Source organism: Bubalus bubalis, chromosome 12 (genome assembly GCF_019923935.1).
Source record: "Bubalus bubalis isolate 160015118507 breed Murrah chromosome 12, NDDB_SH_1, whole genome shotgun sequence".
In the NCBI taxonomy this organism is placed as follows: Eukaryota; Metazoa; Chordata; class Mammalia; order Artiodactyla; family Bovidae; genus Bubalus; species Bubalus bubalis.
In genome coordinates this window covers 74,454,596-74,482,380 of record NC_059168.1, presented here as the reverse complement: position 1 = coordinate 74,482,380, position 27,785 = coordinate 74,454,596, and the positions used below count along the sequence as shown (strand labels likewise).

General features: G+C 37.3%; 1 protein-coding gene across 9 annotated transcripts in view; it reads right to left on the bottom strand.

Moving 5' to 3' along the window:
* ITSN2 (intersectin 2) overlaps positions 1 to 27,785 on the bottom strand; it is a 128,011-nt gene that overhangs the window by 29,747 nt on the left and 70,479 nt on the right. For 8 of the 9 annotated variants that reach the window (XM_044926188.2, XM_044926187.2, XM_044926191.2 and 5 more), the window contains exons 17-28: positions 26,144 to 26,280; positions 23,208 to 23,344; positions 22,103 to 22,200; positions 18,258 to 18,424; positions 17,820 to 17,964; positions 14,487 to 14,692; positions 12,476 to 12,540; positions 9,639 to 9,805; positions 7,057 to 7,102; positions 6,669 to 6,790; positions 5,572 to 5,668; positions 4,965 to 5,156 (exon numbers count right to left, since the gene is read on the bottom strand). In XM_044926188.2, coding sequence (XP_044782123.1) covers positions 4,965 to 5,156; positions 5,572 to 5,668; positions 6,669 to 6,790; positions 7,057 to 7,102; positions 9,639 to 9,805; positions 12,476 to 12,540; positions 14,487 to 14,692; positions 17,820 to 17,964; positions 18,258 to 18,424; positions 22,103 to 22,200; positions 23,208 to 23,344; positions 26,144 to 26,280 — 1,579 coding nt within the window. Of the gene's footprint in view, positions 1 to 68; positions 3,307 to 4,964; positions 5,157 to 5,571; positions 5,669 to 6,668; positions 6,791 to 7,056; positions 7,103 to 9,638; positions 9,806 to 12,475; positions 12,541 to 14,486; positions 14,693 to 17,819; positions 17,965 to 18,257; positions 18,425 to 22,102; positions 22,201 to 23,207; positions 23,345 to 26,143; positions 26,281 to 27,785 lie in introns of those variants that run through there. The other variant, XM_044926193.2, reaches the window with a different exon arrangement.

Genomic DNA, 27,785 nt, shown 5'->3' with positions numbered 1-27,785 from the left:
GACTACAATATAAACAGTTCAAAATAAGTTTTAAAGGATGCTTCAAAAGAAATACACAATACAAGTAATGTAGTTTGTGTCCCTTTAATAAACACACTTGCATAGTTATATTACAGTTTTGTAAAAATGAAAATGAATGACCTCATGCCAAGCGTGCCCAGCATTTGCACAATCTCAATATCTTTGATACTATAGTTTTCAAGACGCACAAAATAAAAATTTAAGGCAAAAAAACAGCACTTTGCAACAATAATTTATTACATTACAGTAGCATCACAGCAGCATCCAATAATGCCACTATAGGCAAAAGTCTCTCAGTCTTTCCATTAGAGTCTATTTACAAGAATTTATAACTTGGTAAAATTCATCCTAAGAAAACTTGGCAAATAAAGCTTTGGACTGGAATTGGCATTTCTTTCTCTACTTTTCCTTCCCCTACTTTATTTTAAACTATCAGAATTCATATTATATTTTAAAACACTAATGTAGCAGTTATACTGTTTTAATAGCTGTATTATTTTAAAATGACTCCCTAGGATAAAGTTTTAGAGGAAACTATACAACAGGTAGGATTGATTTAGATTTTCAAATTTTCTAAAAAAAAATCAGCTTTGGTCTTAGAACTGATTTTTTCATTGCTGGAAAACCCATCAGATTTAATCACATACTGTAGAAATGATTACAACATACTGCAATTTTAAAATAAACAGGTATTTTGATTCTTCACCTCCTACAGGGTTCAGATTTGCTCAGTTGTGCTCCCATTTTAAAAATTCTATGTTCCTGATAAACTCCTTCTAATGTCTCTTTCTAAGTAAACTGAAGCTGCCTCTTATACTGAATGAGGAAGAGAGCAAATATGTGGCTGAATATGAGGTATTGCAAAGGACTGCATGCTCTTTTAAGAAGGACAAGTTATTATTATATGTCATACCATTTCCTTTACTTTTAGCTTCCTGTCAAATATATGACAAAATACCTAAACAGAGAGAGGTATTTCTGTAAATACAGTAAATTTATTTCCCAGACAGACACTCAGTTTAAATATGCCATTATAAGACTTAGTCCATAGTACCTAAAGAATATATTCTTTTCAAATTGATTTACAGACACTAATCTCTACCAGAATGTCATTCTTTATAGTTATCAGTGTAAAAGTGAAGCAATTTGAGCTACAAAGATACCTTTGAAATAATTTATGAGTGTATTAAATAAGCCCAAATTCAAAATTATAAAGAGAGAATGTTATACTATATCATGTGATTAATTAAGTGGTCTTATTTCTAACCTCAGGGTTTAAGGTGGATTTAAAGTAACTGCCCTGAATTTGAACCCAACTAACATGTTCAGAAAATAAAAGGCAAGACCAAGTAACCCATACAATTTAGAAGATCAGCTGAATTTACAAGGACTCAGTCTTTACACTGTACCCTTTAGTGACTGCAGGCAAATCTGTTATGCCACCTGTAAAATAATATTATTGCTTTCCATTTAATGTTATATTTTATAAAAGTATCATGATGATGCCAAATGCTAAAAGTTGAGGTGGTCTAGTAACTAGAAATCCCTGCCTCAGGGAGCATACATGCCTGTCACCATACATTCCAATGATGTGAAGTATTCTGGAACACAGACATTTAAATTTTGTGAAGTTCTAACTAAACCGTTGATTCTTCCTCAAGTGTTGTAAAGTTATGATTTAGGCAACATATGACTAAAATCATTCATTCATAATGTATAGGCACATTAACACAAATATTGCACAAAATATGCCTCAGAGATATAAAAACACATTTCACTCTTCTTAAAGAACTCTGTGAGGAAATAAGACTCTGTGATTGTATGTACACTTTTCCTGATAATACTTGGACATTCAGAAACAGTAGATTGCACTGCAGTTTGTAAACAGTTTAAATTGCATAATCTTCTCATTGATTTTCAAATATAATTTAATACTATCCACTAAAAGTCAACTAAGTACTCTCACATTTATAATAATGTTTTACTATCCTTGCAGTTTTTGGCTCAAGGAAAAGAAGTAAAGTCCTATGCCAAAGTTGCCAATGTGGTTGAAGAACAGATATTAGGTAGAGAATTCTGAATGGTAAAATCAGTTCTGTAGCCACAAAGCAGCTTCATGGACACAGAGGAATGCCAGCTCCCACACAGCTTTCCTTCACTCTAATTCGTTCTCAACTAGATAGAGACTGCCTGCTTCAAGGCCATTTAAACTCTTCAAGCATTCCTTATGATCTTTACTAAATACATTAAGAAGAAAGTCAACCAGTGCCCCTTTGTGACCTAGGACATGGAGTTACCTCATTAAAATAGATAACATGAATTTCTGACTTTAAAATGTATAGATATAAATTCTCTGCCTAAGGTAGGGAAAGTTTCATATCTTGTAGTCAATGATGGGAGCCTTTCATTCCTCAAAAATAATCCATTTTTAGGCAATCAGTAAAGAAGTAACAACTGGCTGCTGCAGCACATTAGCAGTATCTTCACGAGCCCAGAGACCCAGTGGACTCCCAGGGTTCAGGGCTCATTTTGGGACAGCCGCAACAGATAAAACCCACCCTGCTCTGCACATATGAGCTGGGTAAGGCGGGCCACTTCCCTCTTCTATGTGTAAGAAGAGTTCCCCCAAAGTGTCATCACTCCCACACCAAAATACACAGAAAATAGAGAAAAGGATATTTCCAATTCTCGGCCTTTTAACAAACTTAAATATTGGTACTTATAGTGGCATATTAGAAAGTAATAGAGGAAAACAGTGCCTATTGGGGGACAAATCGCATATTGAACCAATTAAGGGCTCACTGTGATTAGGATTAGGTCAAACATAACAGCAAAACATAAGCAATTCTGAATTCTGTAATGAATATACATGTTGCAGTAACATTAGAAAAGCATGGCAGCCCATTCCAAACCAGAAAGAACAGTTTGTGCAAATAGTGGGTCTTTGTGTGTTTGAACTCCCACCATGTAAGGGCAAACTCAGTATGCATGCTAATGACCTACGATTACCAAATTAAAAAAGGAGAAAAATGCTAAAGGATGCCAGAGTGAACAGCAGGGAAAGCCACACAAAGACCCACTATCCTTTAAGTTGTTACAAATAAATTTTAACTGTAAATTAGAAACACAGAGAAATAATCACAAGTGGCTCTAACATTTGAGAACGAAGCTAAGGAATTGTGTAGGAGATATTTGATCAGGGCTGCCTGCCCTGTCTCCACGCTAGAGTCAAACTTGGATAGTGGGTCTCTGGGGTGCTTTCACACTGGAAGACAACACTGGGTCCTATAAAAAGAAAAATGAGGGATAAAATGAACATAAAGCAAATCAAGTGGGTGAGAAAAATTCTACTGATTACATGCAACATCAACAAATTTGAACTATGAAAATTCTCAACCTTTAGAAAATATCCTAACTACCTAGTAAAATGAAAGTAATATTTGTAAAGGCTTGAGAAACACACATGATAGTCTAACATTTAACTAGTTTTCACTGACTCGTATACTCCTGGCTGTTCTTCCTTTAAAACACTTCCATTTTTTCTTATATTTCTTATTATAAAAGACTTAAAAGGGAAAAATATGTTCCACCATTGGAAAACAAGATAACAACAAAACACTTGGAAAACGATCACTTTACATTGTAGACACTATAAAAGTCAAATGCACTGATAAACTAGAATGCCTCCAAGGATCACTTAGCCCAAGATCTTCCAGACCTTCCTCTCTCAGGCCCAGGAAAGACCCCTCGGGTATTTTTATTAACCAGACAAACTGGCAAGCCCTGAAAACTGCCAAACCATCAGCAGAATTTAAAAATGGTCTTTCATTTAAGTAATCCAAGTTTTATAATTTTCCTTACTACCTCTTCTGAAACCCTGAGGTATTTTTAGGAATATTCAAAGCATAAAAAACTGGACTCCACGTCCAGACTGGGAAATTCAGCTGCTCTATCTAAAGGACGGTCTTCTCCCCAAATCACAATGATCTTTATAAGCTCTAAAGTGAAAATAATGCACTAATAATTTAAAATGATAGATATAGTACAAAGTAAATTAATAATACTTGCACTTAATTGTAAACACAGCTCAGCTTTGACTGGGTTACCATTTATATGTTCTTAGAAGCTAAGTTAAAATGAAAGGCTAAAGCTTTTAGATAATTTCACAAGAATGATAAAAACACAAATCATGATGTATTTTATTAAGAAGGACAAAAAATCAAAAGGGTGAGGAAAGGTGACCTCTATTTTATGAAGCTAAAAAAATATTTCCAAGTACTGTTTATTCTCTAATGCTACATTTACTGTCAAGTGTAAGAAAGGTTAGGTAACTATCAAGAGATAATTTTATGTAATACCAAATCATATACATTGAGATATGGACCCCTGCAGTAAAAGTAGTGAAACAGATCTTAATTCATATATCTCTGTGGCATGAGTTACCTACCTTAAAAAACACCTAATGAGATTTTTGCAAGCACTTTATTTGTAAAATAAATTTTATAATTTTCTTCTAACCTGGGTGATGTGTAATAACGTGGGAAATAAGGTTGCAAAATTAATAGCACCTGTACACTAGAAGGGTCATTCTGCACAGGTGAATACGCTAACTGCCAGCTAGTCTCTACTCTCTCTCAAGCTGAAAAAGGCTGGTGTAAAAAGAAGCCGCAGTGTAGACTGCTATCATACCAAGGAACTCATGAAAGAACTAGAACTTTTTTCAGATAAAGTCTAACAGTAAGGTCTGAAGCTAGGTAAAAAGTATTTGAAAAAAAGCAATATAACTTTTGATTTTGTGAAAGTTTCTTATTTTATTTTCTTACTCTAAACATTAATACACATTCACTGAGAGTGTTAAGATTTGGTTGAGAAAAGTAAGGAATGCAGTGCTGTATGTTAAAGCTGATGCACTATTAAGAAGTAAATAGTTTGATATTACTCACACTGTTGACTTGGATCTGCATCTGTCGTCATCTTAACGTAGTTTGAAGGGAAGAGACCAGTCACCCCACTGGTTTCTCCTTGCCACCAGTCAGGATCATCCTTGTTTAGAACATTAATAAGCTGTCCCTTGGAGAAACTGAGCTCATCCTCGTTGTTTGCTGTGTAGTCATACATGGCGATCACCTGACACACTAGCAGAGGAATAATGACAAAGTAACAAGTTAAATTGAGTAATTCTTCCTATTAGCATCATATGTTAAAATTCTGCTAACATTTCCTTTAGCTGTTCTCTCCCACCCTCCTTCCTCTATTCCCTGTTTCACAAAAGCAAGAATTTCCCAAATGTAGTTTGGAAATCCAAGCGACTGCTTTGAAGTATGATGGTAGAGCAATTAAACAATTTCAAGGAGTGATGTAGTCCAAGCATCACTGAACAGCTGGCTGTTTCTAACAGAACTTTTTGGAAAGGAAGTTCTCACAGAGGTAAAGAAAGAACAAATTTTAAAAATATTTTTCAAAGAATTGGCTAATCTAAGAAATGCTAAGTTTAAAAAAAAAAAAAAAAAAACTTCCTAAGATGAAACCCAAGTTAACCCATTTCCATACCTGGATGAAAGGCAGGCGCAGTTTTTTCACTACTTGGACCCAAAAGTTTAACATGGCTGGCAGGAAACCATCCTTTCTGTCGCTTTTTCCCTCTGGCCTATAAAATTAGCAAAAAGAACACAAAAAATGAGACTAAAGACAATTATTGAGACATAAACTAAAAATAAGAAAATCCAAACTGTGTAGTAAAGAATTTAACCTTGCCCAAAGGGAGGCCTGGCCTTTGCCTATGGCTCCTGGAAGGTAATCTCTAAACCTTTGAAATGTCTTGACTGTTCAAAGAGTGTCTCAGTTTATGTGGGGGGCCTTAACGATGCAGGAGAGCCTAATGATGTGATTTAAGGTGGGCCCTCTGGGTCATAATATGAACACAACCTCTGGAGGGACAGGAGACTGAGTTCAGCCATGTGAGCAATCAACCGTGTCTACCTAATGGGGTTTCAATAAACATGCTGGAAACCAAGGCTCAAGAGAGCTGCTGCTTGGCAATACTCCATGTGTACTGTTGCCAGGAGATTTAATGCTGCCCATGACTCCATGGGGAGAGAACAACGGGAAGCTCTGTGTTAGGAACACTCCTGAACTCCAACCCATACAAATCTCTTCCCTTGGCTAATTTTAATCTAAATCCTTTTGCTGTAATAAATCGTAACCATGAGTATAACAGCTTTCAGTGAGTCCTGTGAGTTTTTATGGGAAATTACTGAATCTGGGAGTGGTCTCAGGGCCCTCCAAACTTACAATCTGTGTTAGGAGGGAGGGTATCTTGAGAACACTTGAATTCTGCATTGGCCTTGGAGGTCAATATTAAACAACTGGAAGATTTAATATGCATCTCAACACTCTTTGTAGAAGTCTATTTGGAGATTGTTCAGTCTCAAAGTTCTCTGCATACTTCACACAAATAATATTTATAAACTAAAAAGACCTTTCTAATGTTCTCCTAATAAGTAAATACCTCTTGGAGCTTTGTTAATTATCAAACTAATTATTAATCAGTCAAATAAGACAAATTAAATTTTTATTAATCTTATTTTTCTAATGAGCAGGCATTACTTTTATAATAAAATTAACAAATGTTATTTAAAAGTTATTACCTGTAATTCCCCTTGCCACCACCCACTTGTGTTTTTCTTTAGAATTAGTATTAACTGTCCTGGTGCGAGGCTAAGCTGTTCAGAACCAGAAGCCGCATATGCTGACGTTACTTGAGCAATCTCTGAAAAGAAGAAAAACAAGGGACTATGAATTCAAGACTATTAAACACCCTAGTAGTTCGTCAGCTTCATCATGATACATATACCAGGTTTTTTTTAAGAAGAAATATAAGGGACTATGAATTCAAGACTATTAAACACCCTAGTAGTTCGTCAGCTTCATCATGATACATATACCAGGTTTTTTTAAGAAGAAATATAAGGGACTATGAATTCAAGACTGTTAATAAACACTTTGGTAGTCTGTCAGCTTCATCATGATACATACCAGGTTTCTTATTTGATGTTCCAGATTTGCTAGAACTCCCAAAACCCTATAAGGAAAAGATACACTGTTTTATCATTTTTCAACAATCCAGGGTTAAAAGTACACAGGCTATTAGGGACTAGAGATTTCTAATTCCCAGGGTCATCGTTTCTTTAGAATAAGAGCAAAATAATGATTAACCTTATACTGATCAAATAAGTTAAGAATCCAATACTTATGGGAGATCTGATTCTGACAGAATACATTATATATAAGTAGCTGATGTTGGCAACTCAACAGGAACAGCTCATTTTCTGAATCTTTTCTGAATATTAAATGTTAATACAAATACATTTCGTCATTGGGGGGTCGGAATCAATGACCACCACATATAACACATGTGCTCTGGCTATGTTAAGGCATATGTGAGTTTTGCTCCTGTTACATACAAGGTAATGCTTTTATTTTTAATTTTTTTGCCATGTTCTTCCTGAACCTGACCTAAGAATAAAGAATCAGATCAGTCGCTCAGTCGTGTCCGACTCTTTGCGACCCCATGAATCGCAGCACGCCAGGCCTCCCTGTCCATCACCAACTCCCGCAGTTCACTCAGACTCACGTCCATCGAGTCAGTGATGCCATCCAGCCATCTCATCCTCTGTCGTCCCCTTCTCCTCTTGCCCCCAATCCCTCCCAGCATGAGAATCTTTTCCAATGAGTCAACTCTTCACATGAGGTGGCCAAAGCACTGGAGTTTCAGCTTTAGCATCATTCCTTCCAAAGTAATCCCAGGGCTGATCTCCTTCAGAATGGATTGGTTGGATGTCCTTGCAGTCCAAGGGACTCTCAAGAGTCTTCTCCAACACCACAGTTCAAAAGCAGCAATTCTTCGGCGCTCAGCCTTCTTCACAGTCCAACTCTCACATCACAGGAAAAACCATAGCCTTGACTAGATGAACCTTTGTTGGCAAAGTAATGTCTCTGCTTTTGAATATGCTATCTAGGTTGGTCATAACTTTCCTTCCAAGGAGTAAGCGTCTTTTAATTTCATGGCTGCAGTCACCATCTGTAGTGATATGCATACCGGCAACTATGACCTGTTTGACTTTACAGGATAAGTTGGCCCAATCACACTTCTTATTTTTAGGAACTGTTATTTGTAGACGTTTTAATGATGGCCATTCTGTCAGGTGGTACTTCATTGTACTTCTGAATTTGCATTTCTCTAGTAAGCAGTGATGTTGAGCAGTTTTTCATGTGCCTATTGGTCATCTGTATTTCTTCTATGGAGAAATGTCTATTTAAGTTTTCTCCCCATTTTTCGATTGGGTTGTTTTTTTGGTGTTGTTGAGTTGTATAAGCTGTTTGTGTATTTTGGAAATTAAGCCCTTGTCAGTTACATCATTTGCAAATATTTTCTCCCATTCTGTAGGTTGTCTTTTCATTTTGTTTATGGTTTCTTTTACTATACAAAAGGTTGTAAGTTTGATTAGGTCCCATTTGTTTATTTTTTGTTTTTATTTGTATTGCCCTTGGAGACTGACTGAAGAAAACAGTGGTATGATTTACATCAGAGAATGTTTTACCTGTGAACTCTTCTAGGTGTTTTATGGTGTCATGTCTTATGTTTAAGTCTTTAAGCCACAAATGTAATTTTTAAAATATTATATAATGAAATGTAGCAATAAGGGAATATTTGCATAACTCAGTGATTCAGTATTTGCCAAATGATCAATGAATGATGTCATCACACTCAGTATGCAAAACAGACCGGTGAATTTTAATGTAGCAATAAGGAATGTTCACTGATTTGGCTTCAGATTCTGCACTGCAAGTAATCTACAAGAATTTAGTACTTGTCAAGTTTTGGTACAGCAGTGTCAAAGAATATCCACAGGTATCCGAACATGTTATTAAAATACTTTTGTTATCGCTCATATTTGTGTGAGGTTGAATTTTCTTCAACTACTTCAACCAAAAGAATATACTACTCTTTCCGTTAAACGCTTTTGAAGAGGGAGAAGTACATATTTCTTTTCCATTAAAAGCAAGTTATTTAAGTCATCATATAGTGGGTTTAATTTCATTATTTCAAAATGAATTAGTAAATTTTTAAAAATTTCAGTCTTAATTTCTAATATGGGAAATATTGCTAGATATAATCCATATATTTTCAGAAACTTTGGAGTCCTCAATAACTTTTAAGAATGTGCAAAGTTCCTGAAATAAAAAAGTCTGGGAACTGAGGCTAGTGGTAGGAGAAAGGCAGCAGGAACTCTAAGTGTGGGCTGGGTCATAATAACGGCAGAGCCTCAAAGATTTACAGATTCCTTTTAAGCCTCCCTGAATCCAAACCATTCCCTAACTTCAGTTATCATGAGGTCTGCCCCTATCTATGGCTCTTGTTCTTGGAATTTCATAAAATCATTTCTCCTTTATCTAACAGGATCTCTGTGATAAACTATATTTTATTGGAGTTACCTTAAATGGTCTCCTTGTAACCAAAGCAGCCCAACCAAAACCATATGTAAGCATCCTTTAGAAATATGAACCTTGAGCAACAGGAATGGAATGATTCTGTTTCTATACCAAAGTAACTCTACCTCCTGATCTTTTGGTTTGACATAATTTGATGGAAAAATTCCAGTTCTGTCTCCAATACTTCCTGTCCACCATTCTCCATCTTTCTGGGTCACCAATATTTCTTCACCTTCAGTGAAAGTCAAATCTCCAGGTTCTACACTTGAATATGAATAAAGTGCAATATACTCTGTAGGGAATAAAGAAAAAAAAAAACTAATTTTGGTTATAAGATTACAGAAGTAAAAAAAAAAAAAAATGTTAATTTCCAAGATTTTGAGTAAATTAGCTGTAAAAGACCTTGTGACTTAAGGAAACCTAATGTAAAGAGATGATAAGGTAGAAAGTAGAAGGAAGTAATTACTTAATAATTACTAGAAAAAGACTGGGGCTCCCCAGGTAGTGCTAGTGGTAAAGAAACCGCTTGCCAGAGCAGGAATTGTAAGAAACACAGGTTCGATCCCTTTAATCAGGAAGATCCCTGGAGAAGGAAATTGCAACCTACTCCAGTATTCTTGCCTGGAGAATGACATGGACAGAGAAGGCTGGTGGGCTACAGTCCACAGGACCACACAGTCAGATACAACTGAAGCGACTTAGGATGGATGGAAAGCTTTATCACAGGTTTCTTTTTTCCCACTGGATCATCATCATCATCATCATCATGTCACAGAGAATAACCCCAAAGCTACAAATACATATCAGTATCTCTACAGGGTCAAGACATGGAAAAGTTTTTTTTAACCTTCTTACATATAGTTTAATCTCTTAAATTCTCTTTAATTCTTTTATATACAGTTATGCAAATGCCCACTCTTCAGCTGACATCAATATGAGAGGCCAGTTTCCATCACAATGGTCCAGCTGCTAGCACGGTGCTTGGCGTGGAATAGATGCTCCATAAATACTTGTTAATGAATAACCTTAAGGGAACTATCTAAGTTTTTATATGTATTTGTATTTGTTGACATGAAATTTGATCTGCAGATCATAAACTGAAGATGACCAGAACCATCAAACAAAAACTATTTACTATCCACATTCCCATACTATTCAATTTAGCTGACTCAATAAAACAAAAAATGGACTGCAAGGTTAAGGTATGTTGTAATAAGCGAGGTTCTTTTCAAAATGCTCCTCACCACTTTCCTAGCATCATTCCACTGCCTTTATTCTACAGTACACCTCCGGCTCTAGGCTTGCTGGTAACTCAAGTTCCCTAGGACTTAATAAAGCATCTGTCTACAATGAGGGAGACCTGGATTCGATCCCTGGGTTGGGAAGATTCCCCTGGAGAAGGAAATGGCTATCCACTCCAGTACTATCGCCTGGAAAATCCCATGGACAGAGGAGCCTGGTAGGCTACAGTCCATGGGGTTGCAAAGAGTCGGACACGACTGAGCGACTTCACTTTCCTTTCCTTTCCTAACCTTTCACAGCTGAGCCTTGGCTCACACCTTTCCCTCTGTCCACCAAGCCTTCTCTCCCTTCATCACTAAGCAAGACCCTACTCATTGTTTAAGATGATTCAATGTGGCCACCTCTGTGGATTCATAGGTCCTACTCAAAATTGTGTTTTCATTTAGAATTTATTACAATTATATACCTATCCTTCCCATTCTACTGTTAGCACCTGGGAAACTGTGTTTTATTCATCCTTGTATATGATGAATAAAACATAATTCTAGGCTCTAGAATAGAATCTCTAATGTAGTAGATAATGAATAAACTGTTTAAATTACTATTAAACTGATTTTCTTGAGCAATATAAACAAAATGTAAACTATTCAACTAGTTTTACAATGGATATATACAATTCATTTATAAACCTACATAACTATTACATAAAAACACTGTCTGAAGTAAGGATAGACATTTTTCAACACATTTTCAAAATTAAGATAGTCAAACCACCCAAGGGGCAACAAAAATTTTTTTGTAATATTTATGATTAAAGTATATCTTGATTTCAAATCCTACTTAATAATTTATGTGCCATACTCTAATTAAAATGCAACTCAGCGAATTCCCTGGTGGGCCAGTTGTTAGGACTCCATGCTCTCACTGCCAAGGGCCCGGGTTCAATCCTTGGTCAGGAAACTAAAAATTCTACAAGCTGGCTAAAAAAAAAGGCAATTCATAAACAACTAAATGTACTAAAATTTCCTTATATTTTAAACATCTATAATATATAATAAAAGGAAAACAAAAAATTTTATGCTATTTCATTTCAACACTTATCTATTTATTTATTGAGGTCATGGTGGAGAGGTCTGACAGAATGTGGCCCACTGGAGAAGGGAATGGCAAACCACTTCAGTATTCTTGCCTTGAGAACCCCATGAACAATATGAAAAGGCAAAAAGATAGGACACTGAAAGATGAACTCCCCAGGTCAGTAGGTACCCAATATGCTACTGGGAGCTGACTCATTTGAAAAGACCCTGATGTTAGGAAAGACAGAGCAGGAGAAGGGGACAACACAGGATGAGATGGTTGGATGGCATCACCGACTCAATGGATATGAGTTTGGGTAGACTCTGGGAGTTGGTGATGGACACGGAGGCCTGGCATGCTGCGGTTCATGGGGTCGCAAACGGTTGGACATGACTGAGTGACTGAACTGAACTGATATGAACTTTTATAGTACTGATTTTTTTAAAGTGTCAAGTATTTTCAGTCATATATTTTCTATCTCCTAAATATTCATGTGAAATAGAGTGGCAGCAGGTTTCTTCTAATTTCACTTTAACACTGAAGACACAAAAGCAGTAAGAGTAACAACTGTGGGAAGTCAGTTATATAACTAGTCAGTAGCTAATCTGACCTCCATCCAATTTACAAATTAACCAAAGCTCACCTTCTCCCACTGTACAGGCTGCAGAGGCAGGTTTCTTGTTTACAGATGCATACAAAGCTTCTGGTCTGCCAAATAAACACACAAAACAGATAAAAAACAATAATAATACAATAAAAAGGGTAAATCAAGTAAATCAATAAAAAGGGTAATCAAGTAAATAAAAAAGAAAGATGGTTTGATGAAGACAGCACGTTTTTAGCAGTATGCTCTTTAAAGGGCTAAAATTAACTGAAATATTGTCTCAGTACACAAGCTAGAAATACGCTCATACACTTCAAAATCTTAGTGGATTATAAACTGCCTACTTACAAACTACTAAATTTTTTTAATCTATTTAAGTAATTTCAATATGATTTATAAATAGTTCTTCAAATGTGAGCTATTTGGCTTTTCTAAATCTAAAAGACATTACATACTGGTAAATGGGCAGTTATTTGGTGAACCACATATGGGGCTGGATTTGGTTAGAAAAAAATAAGGGCAATTATAAATTTTACTACTTGTTTAGAGCACAGTACGTTTAAAATATATAAAAATAACAGCACTTTATTTTTACATCTGGAAACATATACAGCTTTTATTTTTCAATTTAACCTAGGAAACTGTTCTAAAAAATCTAGAAAACTGTGACAGTAAGAACTAGACATCTGTATATATATCAGGGGTCCCCAGTTATGTGACCAAATTGTATAGTGAAGCAGTTTTCGGGTTAAAAGTGGACTCTTACTACAACTCATGGGCACACCAAATGGACTGCCTGGCTGAATTCTCCGTTACTATAGGTTTTCAAGTTGCATGCCTTATCTGTTAGAAAGGAGCAGTAATTGAATGAAAAGTTAGAAGAAATGTCTTTTTAAGCATTTAAACTTAACCTATTTGTGTTTGTATGTTCCTTCTCTGTAAAATGTTATGGAGTTTAGATAACCACCACACAGGGTCTAGCCCAGTGCCAGCACACACATCAGCTATTACTGTTCCTACTGTTATCACACACTCTAGAATTCCATGTCAGTTTGAAAAGTAAATGTCTTCTGACATTTGAACTAAAAATTAATGTACAGAACCTTAGCACTGAAAGAATTTTTAAAGATTTTTTAGTTATTTTCATTCAATCAATGAAAAAAACTCGAGACCAAGAAGGCTTACCCCATACAGTCTGGCAAAAATAGAATCAGAACTCAAGGATCTTAATTTCCAATGACCCCATTCCTTTTCAATAAATTATTTTGCTTTTCTATTTAGACCAACTTCCACATAAAACACAATGATAATTACCCACAGCTACATTAGAGTACTTAGTTCTTGGTAGTAAAGATGTTTGATGACCTGACTCCCCTACCGACTGGGAAATAAAGACCAGAGACCCCATCCGGTTTTGTTTTTTGTTCATGCAAAAGTTTCATTTGTGTGTTCTTTCATTAGCTCCTCTCTTCACTAAGCAAGTATGATTGAGCAGCTACTAGGCATTAAGATCACACTAGGTATCAAAAATCTAAAACGAGAACAAAAAAGACGTGACTCCCACCTCCTAGAGCTTATGGTCTAATGAGGACTATAGGAGAGAAGGGAAAGAGCTACAACGCAGTGGGTCATGAGCACCAAGAAAGGGGACCTGCAAGGAGCTCTGGAGATCCAGAGATGGGAGAGGCAGAGGCGAGACCCTCAGTAAAGGTTTATCTGAATATTGACAGTTTACAGTAAACAACAAGGGAGAAAGCTCCAAAGGAAATGAACAATAACTTCTCTAACTGACCTGCTGGTGCAAAGAAAGCAAATGATCTAAAATGTTAAGCACTTTGAAAACTTTAGGAATCTGAAATAACTAGAATAAAAGATATTCTAAAACTGGTACAAATACCTTAGGTATTTCACTCTAGGAATCACCATTCTGATATTCAGACTTAAGTTTAAACTTCTACTTTTCCTGCACAGCCAGTTGTATTTTGGCTGACTCATCAGTGAAACTGGCAACATCCACATCTCATGTAAACACACAAAACTAAGTGCTTACTCTTCCCGCTTAACTTCACTCCCAGGGATGATTTTGACGTAAGATTTCGGAAACCATCCTCTTCCTCCGTGAACCTCCCCAAACCACCAATTTTCTTGCTGCTCTAAGACAGTAATAATATCATGTTTTGAGAAGTTCAAGTGGTTTTCTTTCTTTGCAGTCCAAGAACAAAGGGCCTGCGCTTTCAGGTTTTCTACAACCTGTCCCTGTGAATACAAAACCACAAAATCAGAAACAAACAGAAAACAATGACAACTGTTATTTCTGTTTCCCAGGATATAATATACTTACTGCTCAAACAACAGACTGGTTTGGTATGGCAGTGAGTTATTATCAATGATGACCTAAGATAATCTTAATCTACTGATTTAAAATTATATATGACAGACAACCATCTGAATAGCCTTCTATGAATTTAAAGACCCAACACTTACCATTCAAGGAGACACCTAGGCATTAAGCACCATGGGTATGGAAGGCAAACCCTGTACTGAAGAAGCGTACTCATAGACCCACTAAGTATGTATCACATAACAAATGAAAAGGGAAACCCTTTCTTTCCTCACTTCCAAGTCTCCGCACTGCAGTGGATCCAGTTTATTCCACAAGGAATGGAGATGCAGCTGTGCTCGACCTTCCTCCACTTTTGTTTTCTGTCTCCTAACTTCTTCATATTCTTCTTTCTCCTTTCTTTTCTTCTCTCAGAGGAAGGAGTGTTTCTGTTTTGTTGATAAGGCTAACCCCTCTACCTGGGCTCTAAACTTTCTACCAGGTCCTCCCATTTTCTAAAAATATTTTGTAACTTTGTGAATTCTCTCTTTTGAATCTTTAATTTCTTTACTTCTCTACTTAATTCTACTTCTAACTTTCTTAAAGAAACAGAAATCTTGCACGTGCTTTCCAATTTCACCTCTCAGTTCATTCTAATTTAGGTTCTGCAACCGTTTTACTACTGAACTTCTTGACAAGGTCACTGACAACGTCAGAGCCAAAAGCTTCTTCAAACCCTTTCTTTCCCTGATCTCTGACTGGTGGTGACATCACTGAAACCCCTCCAGTTTTCGGAAGCTCACAGTCTGGTGACTGATGGCTCCTCTTTGGTCCAGCCTCTTTCTCTTCCTGTTTCACATGATTTCTCTTAAAATCTTATTTATGCCTAGGACCTCTCAAATCTGTATCTTTTAAAATTTATAGACTTTTATTTATTTATTTCTGGCTGGGCAGAGCCTTCGTTGCTGCTCAGGCTTTTCTCTAGTTGCAGGGAGTGGGGGCTACTCTCTAGCTGTGGTGCTCAGGCTTCTTGTTGCAGTGGCTTCTCTGTTGCAGAGCACAGGTTCTAGGGTGCGTGGGTTCAGTAGGTGAAGCTCGTGGGCTCGAGAGCACAGGCTCAGTAGTTGTGGTACACAGGCTTAGATGCTCTATGGCATGTGGGATCTTCCTGGATCAGGGATCAAACTCATGTCTCCTGCATTAGCAGGTGTACTTTTTACCACTGAGCTACCAGGGAAGCCCTCAAATCTATATTTTAACTGTAATTTTATCTTTTGACCTCTAGACTTGTAAATCAAGCTGCCTGCTGGGCCTGGCCCTCATGCTTAGGTATACAAATACCTAAGTTATACATCTGAAATGTAATCACTTTTAGAACTCACCAAACCCATTCCTCCTACATTGTACAATGATACCACCATCCTTTGAGCTAAAGACCTTGAAGAGGTATCTTTAACTTCAACTTCGTCCTCATTCCTCACGTTCGATGGATTGCCAAATTTTGGTTGACTAATACTTTTTTAAGTCCCTCTCCTCTTCTGTGTATTTTCACTACTGTGACACTGATTCACAGCATCACCTGTTACTACTGTAATATCCTCCCTTTGGTGGTCTCCTCCCTTTGCTTCCTTCTACCAATCTGGCCTCTACATGACTGCCAGAGTTCTCTCTCTAAAATACACAACTCAACTCTCCTTTTGAAAACCTTCACGGGCTTTCCACTGGTAGCTCAGCTGGTAAAGAATCCGCCTGCAATGGGGGAGACCTGGGTTTGATCACTGGGTTGGGAAGATCTCCTGCAGAAGGGAACGGCTACCCACTCCAGTATTCTGGCCTGAAGAATTCCATGGACAGAGGAGCCTGGCAAGCTATAGACCACGGGGTCGCAAACAGTCAGACACAACTGAGCGACGTTCACATGGACTTTCCACTGCCAGCTGCTTAGTATGACATTAAATGCTTCACAAATAAATCTCAACCTCTCTCTCCAACTACATTTTAACACTTTCTTTATGAATCTGGTAATCTAGCCACACTATAAACAATACTTGTTTCCTATAAACTCCTGTGTTAACATGCCTCAGTGACTTTCCCCAAATTGTTCTTTCACAGGAATAACTTTCCTTCTCTGTTTGTTAAAAGCATGCTCATTTTTGAGGGTTCTACTGAAATGCCTTAACTATTGTGAAGCCTGCTCTGATTCCCACTGGTTGAACTGAATAACCCTTAGGATTTCATAAAATATCTTCATTACAACACTTCTCATACAGTTTTTAATATGTGTCTTCATTAGCTGATGGCTAACGACAGAATTTTCTTCCATTAAATTTCTAGCACAGAATAAATGCCTAGGACCTATGGTCACACAATAAACATTTTTTGAGTAAGGTGAAATCTGCAGGACTCTATTCTGATAAAGTCTGCAATTTCTTTTTAATAATGTTAATGTAACAATGGGCTTCCCTCATAGCTCAGTCTGTAAAGAATCTGCCTGCAATGCAGGAGACCGGGGTTCGATTCCTGGGTCGGGAAGACTCCCTGGAGAAGGAAATGGCAACCCACTCCAGTATTCTTGCCTGGAAAATCCCATGGACAGAGGAGCCTGTCCATGAGGTTGCAAGAGTCTGACATGACTTAGAGACTAAACTACCAGCAATGTAAATGCTTGCATCTTGTTTACAGCTAAACCAGAGGCTAAATACACATGTAATACAGTTCTCACACAATGACTTATATAAGGAAAACACAAACAAACAAAAAAAACCCCAAGCCCACAGCTCTTCTTACAATAACTACAAATTAAGAATATAATCAAATTTGTAAAGATGATATTTTGAGTTTAGAAACCTTAGTTGGGACCAACTTGTTACTAAGAGAATAAACTGTTGAGAAATCCCTAATAATTTCAACTTTGTATCACATATGAATGGTTAAGAACCAAAACTAAATGCTACAAACTGGTAAATGAATCAATGAAGCCTTTGTGCAAAAATCTTCATTCTATTTTACATGAAGCATGAGCAACGTCAAAGAATAAAACACACAAAAATGAAACATACAAACCTGTCCATGAATCGGTGATACAGACACAGGGGACACAGTGCGAGTAAAAGCTGATTTTTTCTGCCATGATGTGTTAACACTTAGGTTTGAAAAAGATACATTTTGATAATCGGTCACAGATGCTGGTTGGTTTGAAGAAAGTGATCTATAAATATAACAATATGATGTAAGTATACTTAATTGTTTAGAATCTAATGAAGTACTACCAATTTATCTACTCATATGTAATATACATTGTGCTTAAACACAAATTATTAAAAAAAATCATGACCTATGTTTTTATTTACTAAACTTCAGTATTAAATTTGGAACAAAAGGTACTCTGACAGAGTCCAGTGCAGATTACAACATGATTAAATATCAGGTTGGCACAAATACATATTAGGGATTCAAACATGTGCAGTGACATATAAATTCCATTATTAGCTAAAAACTTACTCAGAAGTTGAGGTAGCAGATACTGTAGGAGGAAGTAAGGCCTTCTTAGGAGACACAGATTTTTCACTTGATGTCACTTTTTCTACATAATTGCCTGGAAACCAGCCAAAATTTCCTTGAAAACTACCATAAAGCCAACCAGGTTCTCCTACAGTTTTTTCATCAACCTATGGAAACAAAAAGAAGAATTAGCAGTGGTTGGAAAGCCACATATTTGCAAAGAGAAGAGATGCAGAACACTGTCCAGCAGCCTAATTTTCAGAATCAAGTCCATCTAAAGAGTCGGACACGACTGAGCGGCTGAACTGAACTGAACTACATGGTTAAAGCATTTTCTACAATAGGTTACTACCTCTAACAATTGACAAGGTGCCCTTTTAAACTTAAATTTTCAATTTTATCCAAGTTAATACACAAAAATAGTTCACAAAGACCAGTAGAATCTCCATGAAGGCAAGAATAACAGACCCCAGGAATTATACAACCTAAACCTGATTTAAATATTTGGTCTCAAGGTGAGGAATTACTGAAATGTATGAGTACTGGTGTTCAAACACTAACTTCCTCTTTTTCTTACCAACTTTTAAAAGCATAATTTCTTTAATATTGTTTCCTAATATTTTCAACCTTATGAAAAAGAAACTGCCCATTCATTTACTCTTCAGAGTTAGGCCAGATTTGCTTTGTAAGCAGTCAATTTTAATCAATTTTATACTTGTCATTTATGATTATAATTAATTTCTAGTTGGCAATTTACATACAGACCTAAGCTAGGAAATTTTACATAAATTCTCACAGGCCTAGAGAAACTATTACTTCGAAAACAGCATTAACAGATAAGACTAGAAACATAGGTTGTGATGAAAAATGTTGCCAGGGTTCAGAGGAATTTCTAATTTATTTCACTTTCTCTCAAACCTCCTCTGCCATTTTCTCGCATTAAGTTGATTAGATCTTGCCTCCTATCTTAACAACAATACAGAAGCCCTCAGATTTGACTTCACCTCTACTTCAGCAAAATTTATGATCTCATCCACTCTTTCATCCAGCCCTCCAACCACAAAGGAAAATGACCCAGTCCTTCCACCTCTCCCTCTTCCCGGGCTCTAGACCCCAAGCCCTCCACGTTGTCAAGAATCTTTCTCGTCTCCATCCGTTGGTCAGAACAGAGAGGTCTGACAGGGAGGCCTGAGGTGCCTTCCTGAGCGTTCTGTGTTCTATGTGTTGACATGAATGGTGGCTTCAATGATTTATGTTGTCATTGTTTTACTTGCGAGGTCGTGTCTCTTTTGCAACCCCATGGACTATAGCCTTCCAGGCTCTACTATCCATGGGATTTCCTAGGCAAGAATACTGGAGTGGGTGGCCATTTCCTCCTCCAGGGGATCTTCCTGACCCAGGGAATGAACTCATATCTCCTGCACTGGCAGGTGGATTCTTTTACCACGAGCCACCTGGGAAGCCCTTTCCAAGATTTACCTATGTGTATAAATTATTGGAGTTATTCACTGATGGCTGTGCACTTTACTAAATGTAAATTATAGCTTAATTGGAAAAAAAAATCTCCCTCTATTAGTAATTTACTCTTTCTGGTAACATTAACCCTTTTTCTCTGCAGACCCTTTCTATCATTAAACTTGGTCAAGCTTCTGCCAAGTTAAAAAAACAAGAAAACAGAACAACTTCCCTCAATCCACATTTGTCATTATTTTCCACCTTCACTTCCTTCTCCCCTTCAGAAGCCAAGCTCCTTCAAGAGTTTTATATACTCACTGTCTCCTCCTTCCTTCCCTCCAACTGTTCCTCAACTCACAGAAATTTGGCCTCTTCCTCCACTATTCCACTCAACTAATACTCTTCTCCTCAAGGTTAATAGTAACTGTGCTGTTGCTAATACAGTGGTTATTTTTTCTAAAGCACTGTCTTGTTTTACATGTGGACCACTCTTTTCTCAAACTTCCCTGACACCACACTCTGTTTTGTTTCTTCCTCTAGTCGTTCTTCTCCGGCTCCCCTTCCTCTGACAATCACTGTGTCCATGCTTCCCAGAGAGTGCTCCCTCAGCCACGTTCCCCCTTATTTATTCCCGCTTAGGGGAGCTCTGCCACAGTCACGTCTTCAATGACCATCACAACACACTGATGACATCCAAACTGGCCCCCTCTGACCTTTGCCAGAGATCTCTCTAGATACCTCTGGATATGTAACTGCTGCCTAGAAATCGGAAACTCATCCCAAACTGAACTCATTATAATTCCCACTTAAATTTCCTCCTTTTAATCTTCCTCTCTTAGTGAATGAACACCATTATTAACCAAGCTGTCCAAATCAGGTGTGTGCATGCATGCTAAGCTGCTCCAGTCATGTCCAACTCTTTGCAACCCTATGGACTGTAGCCCACCTGGCTCCTCTGTCCATGGAGATTCTCCAGTGAGAATACTGGAGTGGGCTGCCATGCCCTCCTCCAGGGGATCTTCCTGTCCCAGGGCTTGAACCTGCGTCTCTTGCATTGGCAGGTGGGTTCTTTACCGCTAGTGCTACCTGGGAAGCCTCCAAATCAGATATCTGACAGTAACTCATGACATTCTTTACATCAACGATTCGGCAACATAAACACTCAAGAAACTCCAGCCAACCTTATGTTCCTGTTGTTACCACCACCAGATTGGCCCTCTGATTGTGGGAGAGGTCTGTTCTAAAGTGGGCAGCTGTCCACACCCTTCTTCTACTTCTTTGGGATGTCTATCTTTCTCAATGAACTATAAACTTATTCAGAGACGAGACTGAATTGTTTACTATATCCCTAGCCTAGTATAGCCTCCAACAAGAATTTGCTGAAACAAAAGATATAATCAAAAATATAAGTAGGCTTTTGGCCAGACATGCCCGGACAGGCTGTATTTCTTCATTCTTGGACACCACCTCATCACCACCAACTAGACAAGGAGGAATGGCAGGGTCAGGGGACTGGGGACTCGAGCTGCCTACGTAATGGACCTCCCTCAGCTGAGGAGCGGCTACGCACGGCCACTGTGGCAACGGCAACAGAAGCAGTGTGTAGCTGGGGAGGATACTGAGCATCTGAATAGTCGGTTCCTGTAAACCCTAGTCCAAGTACCATTCAGTTTTTGCTACTCAACTGATAAAATACACCAAACTGGTGACAACACAGGTTAAAAAAAGAAAACAGATACTGGCTAGGTAATCTAGGTAATATAGTCTTTATTTTCTAAGAAGAAAACTGAAGACGGGACTAAAATCCAAGTCGCTATGCTTCTACAGCCTGTATTCTTCCTAATGTATCACAATAGCTCAATCAATGCTATTCCCTGCATCTTCTCTTATTCATCCATTTTACATGGTATGTGATTATACAATAAAATCCTTTTTGTTCTGCATCTAGTTAGAACTACAGAACCTAACTCCTTCAACTCTTTTAATGGTTGTCAGAAAATAACTAGCTCTCCCAAATGTCACTGTAATTTATTAAAATAAAATCAGTGTCACTTTTTATGGCATAAAGCAGCATGGCCTAGTGAAAAGAACACTGGGTTTAGAAATGAAAAGACATGTACTGGCACTCCATGCTGGCAGCATGCCACTGAGGATTACAGCTTATGTGAGTCTTCCTTACCTGTACTGTCCTCTGCAGATCTGTAGTATGTCTTAAGAACCAAATGAGGTGATGCTGAAGATGTATTTTTAAAATGGTAAATTACTGTATAATTCTTTACCGTCTGAGCCACCAGGGAAGCCCCATAATAGTATACTCAATATTATTATTGAAAGTAATATAGTACAGTGCACTCAGCTTATTCATGAGAAAAGAAAAGACTGTTTCCAACCTGTATTATATCCCCAGAATTAAAACTCATTTCATCATGGTTCCTTGCTTCAAAGCGATATAACGCTCTGTAATTCACCAAAGTACCAGCTGGCTCACCTAAAGAGAAGATTATTATCATTATTTGCTTCTTTCATAGATACACATCTTTGCTATGACTCAATGAAGAGCTCAAAAAGAAAAAAACAAACAAACTGAACACCAAACAGTATAATGAGAATCCATTTGATATAGGCTTGTTGGATTTAAGTATTTTTAACAGTCACAGAATCAATATAAAAAACAAACAAGGATATTTGTCTTAAGCAGGAGGCAGCAAAACAAAGAGAGGACTGGCAGGATGTGTCACACGCATGGATAAGGGAAGGCGAGGGCTGGTGACCGAGCTGTGCCAGGCGGAGGGAGACTAAGCTGCAAGGGGCTTAATTTAATCTGTGGAGGTCAGACTATCACAGGGAAGACGAGCACAAAAGGGAGGTCACAGGTGAGGAAGTGAGTCAGTATAAACAGGGTTAATTACAGATTCATCAGTATGGTTCTAAAACCAAACACAGAAGGGCTCACAAGTATACTAGACTTACTAAAGATATTTTACTTTGTTGATTTGTGGAATAAATGCTTTAATTTTTAAAATTTTTAATACATTGTATCATTAATAACGATTCAAAAATATGCATATCCAGAAAAGAGACAATAATACTTAAGTTGGTAATGTTTTAGAAATACGCTGGGAAGGGTACTGAAAGCAACACGTGTCATCTGGGAAAATGTCACGTGCAGAGACTGAACAGTGTGCTGTCACTCCGTTAAAATGAGCAGCTCAGTTACACTAGTGAAGTGAAGTATTCTAAACTGCTTGTTCTCAACACTGTGTCCAGGTTTATGCATTGGTCGTGGTGACTACTTTCTTTTCGTCATTTTAAGATTTCTACCCTCAATCTGTTTTAGTAAGACTACATATTTCTCATCCAAGTTTAATTAGAAAAAGAATTAGCATCCATTTAAATTTTCTTCTTCTTCTTGCCTCATTAGAACCTTTTTTTCTTGTTGCTTTTGTTGCTCTGTTTCAGAAAAATCAAACCAATTATTTTTAACCTTATCCTTACTTTGTTTCTCCTCAGCTTTCCGCTCCACTTCTTGAACTTTTTCCTGTGCTTTTTCTTCTTGGAGTCGTTTTTGTTTTTCTTCTTCCTCTTTTCTAAGATTTTCTTTCCATAAGTTTTCTTTTCCTTGTTTTGCTTTCCTTGATAAAAAAGAAAAAGTTCGCATAATGTCCTAAATTTCTTTCATGCGAAATAAAAATATAATAGATCTTCTTCCTGACAAACTGAAGAAAAATTAATATTTCTTAATTATGTATTTACTACATACAACAAAGACATGTGAAGGGGAGTGGAGAAACCATGGGGAATCAGGGCTGAAGGAGAAAACCAATTAGTCAATCAACTAATCAAGAGAGAAACTATGGATAAACAGATGAGCTGAAGTGTATGACTAACAATTTCTCACACTCCCAGATTTCTTCCTGCCAGCAAAGCTCCTAAACCCAAGGGGAAAAAAGTGGTAAAAAACTAAAATGCAACTTATCAGAAAACAAATATAAAAATTGTATTTAAATTCCCTTTCCTTCTCTCTAGATTCTTCACCAAGACTGCTGTCAAACTCTTACTCTCACTATCCTAGCTAATCCCTGTTTTTGGGATTTAGTCATTGCTGTGAAAATAGGAAATGCTTCTAGACAGACAGATTACTTCTTATATTATCATTTAAAAGTCTTTTTCATTTGTTAGATTTTGGTTAACAGATCATTTTTCCTCGAGAGGTCTATGCTTCTGTACAAGTTTCTATGACATTTGATACAGCTGCAGCTTGGTTTCTAGCTAGTCAAGATGACCTGTGATCATACAGAATTAATGCTCACCACAGCTCTTCCTGCACATACTTTTGATGATCTTACTGAAGGCAGAGCAGTCACCACCAAATTTAACATCTTCTTCAAGCCTCAGCACACACTATCACGGGCTGTGACTGATGCATCCTGGGTTTTGGGGGGCACTTATGCCCCACGAAGGTGAAAGTCTTGGCTTAATTCTGTATCTCTATTCCTATAATTCCTGGAAGAATTTGGAAATCCTAGATAATTTTAAAAACTGTAGACCCACTTAGTCATGAACCCTTTCTCCTCATCCCCCAATGTCTTATACTTCATACTCCTGGTTCATTATCACACAACTAGCTTCCACTCAACCCTCTGCAAACCCTCCTACACCCTCTATCACTTTGCAGAGTGCTCTCTCTACCATTTTCTGTAACCGACATCCACCTCCCCTTTCAGAAGTATGCTTCTTTAGCAGTCTTGACTTAATTCCAACCAATATTCCCTTTCCTAGTTCCTTGGTAACGTTCCCTGACAGTCTCTCATGTCTAGGATGACCCAACCTACCTTTATTTAAATTGTCATAGCATTATGAACACCACTATCAGGGTACTTGCCACATATTTATTGGGATAAAGAAAAGACGAGAGAGTTAAGAGAATATAAAATTAAATTTTGGTAAAGTTTCTAAGTTTGTGGATGAGAAACTGGTCCAGGGCCAGAAGATGCTTCAAAAATTGGACACAAGGCAAAGAGACCAGACCTACAATGGGAAAACCTGACTATTACCAATAGCTTTGAGTAAGAAGGCAACATAGCTGGGCAAGTGGCCAAGAAATCAAGATATAGTACTAAGACCCAGCTCTGAACCAATCCTACATGTTCTGATTGCTTCCCTCTACTAAAGTAGGATAATGTGTGAAGATGGTGAATAAAATGAAAATGTGTATTACTAATATGGCCTACTGGGCTGAAAGGAACTATGAGCAATGATGGAGAGATATCAAGATACTCGCATGTGTCAACAGAAAATCCGAGCACAGTGACTAGTGGTGCAGCCATTGCACACTTCCCTTGTGGCACACAATGCTGCACAAGTTAGGTGGCAGATAAAAACCTCCTTAATTTAAACTTTACTGCCTCTACATTCTATATTATTCCAGTATCTCTTGCTAGGGAGTCACAAAAGTATGAGTCTTGGAGTAAAAAATGTTACAGCTATTTGCTTAGCTGTCTGAATCCCCTACTAGAACTATGAGGAATCTAGAGACAAGGAGTAACCCAGAGTTTACCTGCATCACAGTCAACAGTGACCATTAAATAAAAATGTGCTGAGGTGGTTATTCTGAAGTTAGTAAGAAAAGAGCCCTGCTATATGGTAATGTGTCTTTCTTGTCTTCCCAGCAGCTATTTCATGGACATTACTCTTCTCCAGGGTGAAGAAATGCTGGTGTGTTGATATTTGTTAATTATAACAATTTCTGATACTAGAGAACTTGGGAGAAACATAGGAACGTATCAGAAGTAGAATCTTACGGAAAGAAAAAAAAGTCATGTGCAGTCTCTAAATGAATGGCTCTATGCTTCAGACACACAACTGTCTCACTTTTCTTTGCTACAAATGTAGGCAGTTGATGTAGCCCAGATATATATAAAGAAAACTGTATCAACATGGCATTTCTGCACTCAATATTACCCTCTATAAAATTGAGTACTTGGTTTTTATGATTTCTCAGGAAACAGTAACAGATTTACTATGGAGAGACAAAAATAATGGTGCTTATTACCTACTAAACACTATAGTTGGTTCTTTAATCTTATTTAATTCTGAATTAGCTATGTGGTATGCATTACTGTTTCTATTTTTCAGATGGTAAAAACTGAGGTTCCAAAAGGTAAAGTGACTTAACCAAGTTCATGGTAGATCAAGATAACCCAGGTTGAACTCCAAAGCCTGTAGTTTTCACTAAGGGAACATTTACAATTGGTTACTGTAAACTCAGTCTGCAAAAGAAGGACTAAACTTCTAAACTTTATAATCTAATTAGCATCTTAGGATAATAATTTTATTCCCCTTATATTTTTCATAGTCAAACTAAAGATATGGGCAACAAAAATTAGAATTTTAGTAGCAATATAGTATAATAAATTTATCAACTACATTACCTTGTAGCCTCATCTTCTAGTTTCTTTTTCTGTATTAACTCTGATCTTTTTCTTTCAATTTCCCTCAGTTTGTCACGTTTGATCTTATAAAGCTGTTCAATGGCTAACTGCTGTGTATTGTAACTTTCTCTCAGTTCCTAAGGAGAAAATAAAAAGTTAATATGGCATGGATTTAAATACTTTTGCCTTACATAAAAATGTGGCAACTGCATTTAAAGATAAAAATCATAAAGCAAGTTAAACTAAAGTAAAAAAGATTAAAAGTCTTAAAAAAGATGATTAAAAAAAATCTTGAATACATTAAGTACTGAAGGTATATAGCCACTGAGGACAAATTTATGTTAAAATCAACTACTTTTATACTAATTCATTCCTAAGGAACAAAAATCTTTTACAAGCCAAGTATTTGATTTGGTACTTTGTTTTCAATAGAAAAGCAATCCATTAAAAATTCAGGGAAAACAGTTTGCTTGCTACAACATTTGAAGAGGAATTTTGTTGAGTCATAGTTTTGACATGTATAGTTGAACCAAGTTATCCATAACTTTTATCCAGTCAGATATTGAAATAAACACAGAAATAATTATTTAATAAATTATGCAATATTTAATTTAAATAATTTAATAACTAAAATGGAAAAGATAACGTCTACCTAAAACCATGACTAGAGTGGGTCAAAATAATGAAAAGTATTAAACAGGAATTAAATGTTTATTGAGCATCTAGTTCTGTGAAAAATGCTATAAAGATTCACAGGGGATCCAATCAAGACCATCTGACTCCTGAGTCTATAGTCCTTGTCTTCAAAGAATTCAGCCTCAAAGTAGAGAAAAGTGCCAAAATCTGGAACATAGTTGAGTGTCTTAGCAGAAACCTGTGATTATCCACTCAGTACTCCTTCCCCTTCTCTACTAACATCCTCTTCCTCCTTTGGGGAAGTTGCTTTACCCCCTGAAAACCACCCTTCGATTTGGTTTTGAAGAGTCTGACACACTCAGCGCTCCTCCCACTTCCACCCAAGTGTGGTCACGTGATCTGAACAATCACGGCACCTCATTCCCCTGGCAAGAATGACTGGTGCAAAGGACATGCACGTGATCCAAGCTGGCCACAATCCCTTCCCAGGATTCAGATATACTGAGGAGGAGAGAAAGAAGCCTTTCCCTCACTAAACTCATTAAAGTGAGGGTAAGGTAAACCTGGGGCTGCCCCATTTCCTAGTGAGGCCATCAGGGGTAGAAATGAAGTCAACACAGGAAAGAGAGAAGCAAAGATTAGAGAGAGAGAGGTGGAGCAAGGAGGAGTGCTGGGGAACCAAATCTCTGACTTCACTCCCATGTCTAGGAACTGCCCCTTCTACTGATTCAGTTAGTGGTCCTAGTATTCTTCCAGTTACCACTCTTTTTAGCTTAACTATTTTGAACTGAATTTCTTTTACTTGGAATCCACAGAATCCTGAACAAGACAGTAGAAAAAGGCTGGGATAAGGAAGAGGAAAAAACTCCAAAAACAAAGAAACTACCACAAAAACCTAAAGTAAACAAAGGAAGCTTAACAGCAAAGGTGGGAGCTTAGACCACATTTGGATAGAATTTTTTGGTAAAAGATGTCTTGGGGCATCTATCTATACACGAAAACAAAA